This window comes from Echinops telfairi, unplaced genomic scaffold (genome assembly GCF_000313985.2).
Source record: "Echinops telfairi isolate 266 unplaced genomic scaffold, ASM31398v2 ScPeMD7_4;HRSCAF=17, whole genome shotgun sequence".
Lineage (NCBI taxonomy): Eukaryota > Metazoa > Chordata > Mammalia > Afrosoricida > Tenrecidae > Echinops > Echinops telfairi.
This window is the reverse complement of record NW_022103900.1, coordinates 37591854-37595849: the sequence shown is the minus strand read 5'-3', so window position 1 is coordinate 37595849 and position 3996 is coordinate 37591854. Positions and strand designations below refer to the sequence as shown.

General features: G+C 40.1%; 1 protein-coding gene across 1 annotated transcript in view; it reads right to left on the bottom strand.

Moving 5' to 3' along the window:
- CNTNAP5 (contactin associated protein family member 5) overlaps positions 1-3996 on the bottom strand; it is a 1132484-nt gene that overhangs the window by 755738 nt on the left and 372750 nt on the right. The window contains exon 4 of the mRNA XM_030887885.2: positions 1277-1366. Within this exon, the coding sequence (XP_030743745.1) occupies positions 1277-1366 (90 nt within the window). The remainder of the gene's footprint in view (positions 1-1276; positions 1367-3996) is intronic.

The window sequence follows — 3996 nt, the reverse complement described above, 5'->3', positions numbered from 1 at the left end:
TTTTGTTTTAAAACCTTAAATTCCACGTGTAAATTGCATTCCATTTTTCTTGAAATCACAAGGCTTTCGGCATGGCCACCTGCTCTTCCAATAATTGAACTTGGTGTTTGCTCAAGTTACTGATGCTTTCTAAATTCCAATGTCAACATCAAAATATTGGTATAAAATGCATGTTTCTGAGTTAATATGAAGTGATTTACAAAGAGTATACATTGTTGTTAAGACAGAGATTTTGCAAAGGGCACTTCCATCTGTCTCGCTCTGGAATCCATTGGGGAGACCAACAGCATCACAATGAAGTAAACCTTGCACACTGGAGCTAGGGAGCACCCTTTGTGCTTTCCTAAGCACACAAGCAAACATGGAACTCATGATACACTTATTCTGTCTGTTGGAAAACAACTTAGTTGTTGTTCTAGTTAATAAACCTAATGGGTAGAGTTATAGAAAATAAAGCAATTACAGTGGCTGAGAAAAACTCCTTAAAATTGAGGCCCAAACAATGACAGGTTAACTATGGAAGTGCAGTGAGGAACAACAGATAGAATAAACATGAGTGAATTTGGAAGTCTGTCTTTCTTATAAAGTTATCTGTGCAGTATTGCTCATCTCCAGCTCTGTATCAAATTCTGATTTCTGAAAATTGTTTTTAATTACAGCTGAACACAGGTAGAGTCTCTTCCACTCACCTTTAACCACAGTGGAGTTGAACATGCTGGAAGGTATGAGGGTGAGCAATTTGTTGTTCTTTTGTACACAAAGAGGCCATGAGTTGTAGTTGACTTGACAGGATTTATGTATCTACCTACCTCCCTACTTATATACATATCTATCTATCATCTATCTATCTATCATCTATCTAATCTATCATCAATCTATCTCATTCATTTCAACAGTCATATAATGTAGATATGTATATCTAATTTACAGATGAGGAAACAGGTTTAGAGAATTTAAGTGATTTGATCATCAACACCAAATTAATGGACTGAAAAGAAAGTTCATTACATTGTTTTGGAGTTATTTTATATTGATCCTAAAATTTTATGATGTGGCCTGCTATAGCTCTTTTCTTTTCTCTATCCAACTTTAAGTGAACAGGAACTGACAACACGGCTTCTGGGAAAGCCCTCAGATGTCCGCTTCTTACTCTGGAAGCACGGCCTTGAGAGAAATGTCGGGCATATGTTGCTGCAACAGGTCCCTGGCAATGACCATTTAAATTCACTTTCCTAACATTTTAATAGTAAAATGTATGGCCTGAAATAGTACCTACTTCAGAAGCCAAAGCAGTCCATCTTATCTGGACTAAAGAAATAATTGAAAACTGCAAGCCCTGACTGGAATTTGAGAGTGATAACAATATCTAGAAATAAGCTTTTTCTCTGCTTAGTTTTTTTATATTTATCTATTGATAGAAAAAAGTCTCAAATGTTGAGGACAAGAAAAATAAGTCTGTGTCACAATCTAAAATCTAGAAAAAGAACCAAGACGCATTTCTTAAGGAGACAAAAAACCCAATAACAACCTTTGTTTTTAAATACATTAGGGAGCGGGAAGAAATAGGGAGCTGTTATCAGGGGCTCAACTGGGAAGAAAATGCTTTGAAAATGATATTGGCAGCCTACGTGCAAATGGGCTTGATACACTGGAATGTGATAAGAGACCTAAGAGCCTCCAATAAAACATTTAATAAAAAAACAAAAAGAATTTTTTAATGAAAAGACTAAAATTGTGTCTTTAATGCCAATTTTACAATGAATACTGCAGAATTGTAGGTTGTGAAACACTCATCAGATTTCTCTGACTCCATCATTCTTCTTCTCTTCTGTACTAGATGAGTTCAATGATGCAATTTCCCGGTCCACACATCACGATGTTACCTCTTTGCCCCATGACCTACTCCTGAGTTTGGCTTTTGTGCCCTTGCCCGCTGGCTCACCCATCACACCTCGCAGATGAGAGAGAGCCTTGATCTTTCAGTCTGAACATGCCTCTCCACGAGGGCCGCAGGGGAGCCACAGAACCCACACAACAACTTCAGCCTTTCTCCACACTGCTAATGGCGTCTCATTAGTTCTTCCTTCTTTTAGAATGGATTCTTCCTCCCACTTAATTGCGAATTTAATGTGCACCCTCTCAGAGAGCTATATGTAAAACCTACTTTTGCCCATCATTTCCCCCTCAGGTTTCTCCAGCGTGATTTCATCTTTTTCTCTGCAGAGTCGCGAGCCGTGCTTTCCATTATTCTCAGGTCTCCGCAGTTTCAGGAGGCACTATGCAGTTCATTCAGTAGGAGATTGCCACAACCACCGTCATAGGGACTGATTTCTGGGTGTCATATTTGCACTTGTAATGTTTCTTTAATAAAAGTTGTTATGCCTCCTCTCTCTTAGCATTGATTTGTCTTCATTAATTGGTAGACAGGTTCTGAGTTAGTGAGGAGTCTATTTGACCAAACAATATGTTCAGTTTTCCGTTGAGTCAGTCCATTTATTGTTTTGCTTTCTTTCAATGTGATTGCATCTTTGACCTATTTTAATAGCAGAGACTATGAGGCATTTAAAAATGATATGTTTTTAATTTTCCTTCTAATGTGTGCTACAGGATAATGAATTAATATCTTAAAGTTCATTGCCTATTATGCAATGATCTTATGTTGCTCTTTTCAGGGCTCTTTCTTGCTCAGCTTGCATTTGCTTTGGGGGTTAGTCTGTAGGACCATTCCTCTCTTACCACTTTCTGTGTTCCTACTACAGCAGGAAAGCAAAACAAACAAACAACCAAAACAAACAAACTAACTAACTAAAAACAAATAAACAAGAAACCCTGTTCTTCCCGTTTCTCCATGGAACTATGGTTTTCCTTTCCCTGTGATTGCAGCCACAAAGCCTCCTAAAGCTCCCATCTCTAAAAGAAAAGCTGGAAAATCTTCAAGGCCCCAATCTCTTTTCTGAGGCATTGCTAGAGGATAAGTGCTCCTGGGGTGCTTCAAGGACCTAATATGGAAGACACCAAAGAAATAAGTCTGACTGGCTTAAGGCGGGCCCTGCCTTGGAACCTGTAGCCAGAAAAAGACTCAAGCCACTCTAGATTTGGTTTTGTTCATATGGGACAGATTGCTTACAGCATTAGGTAGGCAGAATCACACATTTGTGTACATCGTATCTTCCATTTAAAACATTTATTTACATTTCACTTAAAGCACTAGAAAGTCAGAAGGATACAGTAGAACATATATACCGGGCTTTGAGTGAATTTTCCTCACTACCTTCATGGTCTAGTACTACATGTAGCCGACAGTCGATGAAGCCGTTGGCCATACGCCTTTGCTTTCTTCCTGGGAATGAATGTTAGTGGCACTCAGTAGATGAAGAGCTTCCTTGGAGTGTTCAGTCCTCCCAACACACCCTCGGATTCCCCCTCTCGCCAGGTTAGGTTTAGATTCCAGACCTCAGAATTCCCTGACCCAAACCAAAGCCCACTTCTTGAATCATGAAGCCCTCTCACAGGTCCATCCCTCACAGGGAAAAGGGGCCAAACTATCAAACCAGTGTGTACCTGTAGATTCCATACATGACCTAATGACAGCTACGATTGGGGGAACGTGGAAGAAATGGAGTTTCAGCTTCTGGTGGCATGAAGGGTAAGAAGGGAAGGGATAGTGTGTATCCTGTATTTTGGTGTGAAAGTCCAAGACAGGTTTCTGTCACCAGAGGGTGTGGCACCGAAGAAGATGGTTGGTGACAGATCTTACTGTCCAATCTTGCAGAATTCCTCAGCTGCTTGGGGCGTGCAAGGCTCAGTAGCAACACAATCACCTGGAGAAGAAAGCAAATATGGTGCCATGTGCATGCGTGGACGCAGTGTCGCTGAAAGGCCGGTCTCCCCCTTCATATCATTCCCTTTTTCTGGAAGTGCATTGAATTTATAAAGTATACTTGGTGATATTGACATAGTCACGATGTTTAGTCTGCTTATCCGGTAGCTTGTTCC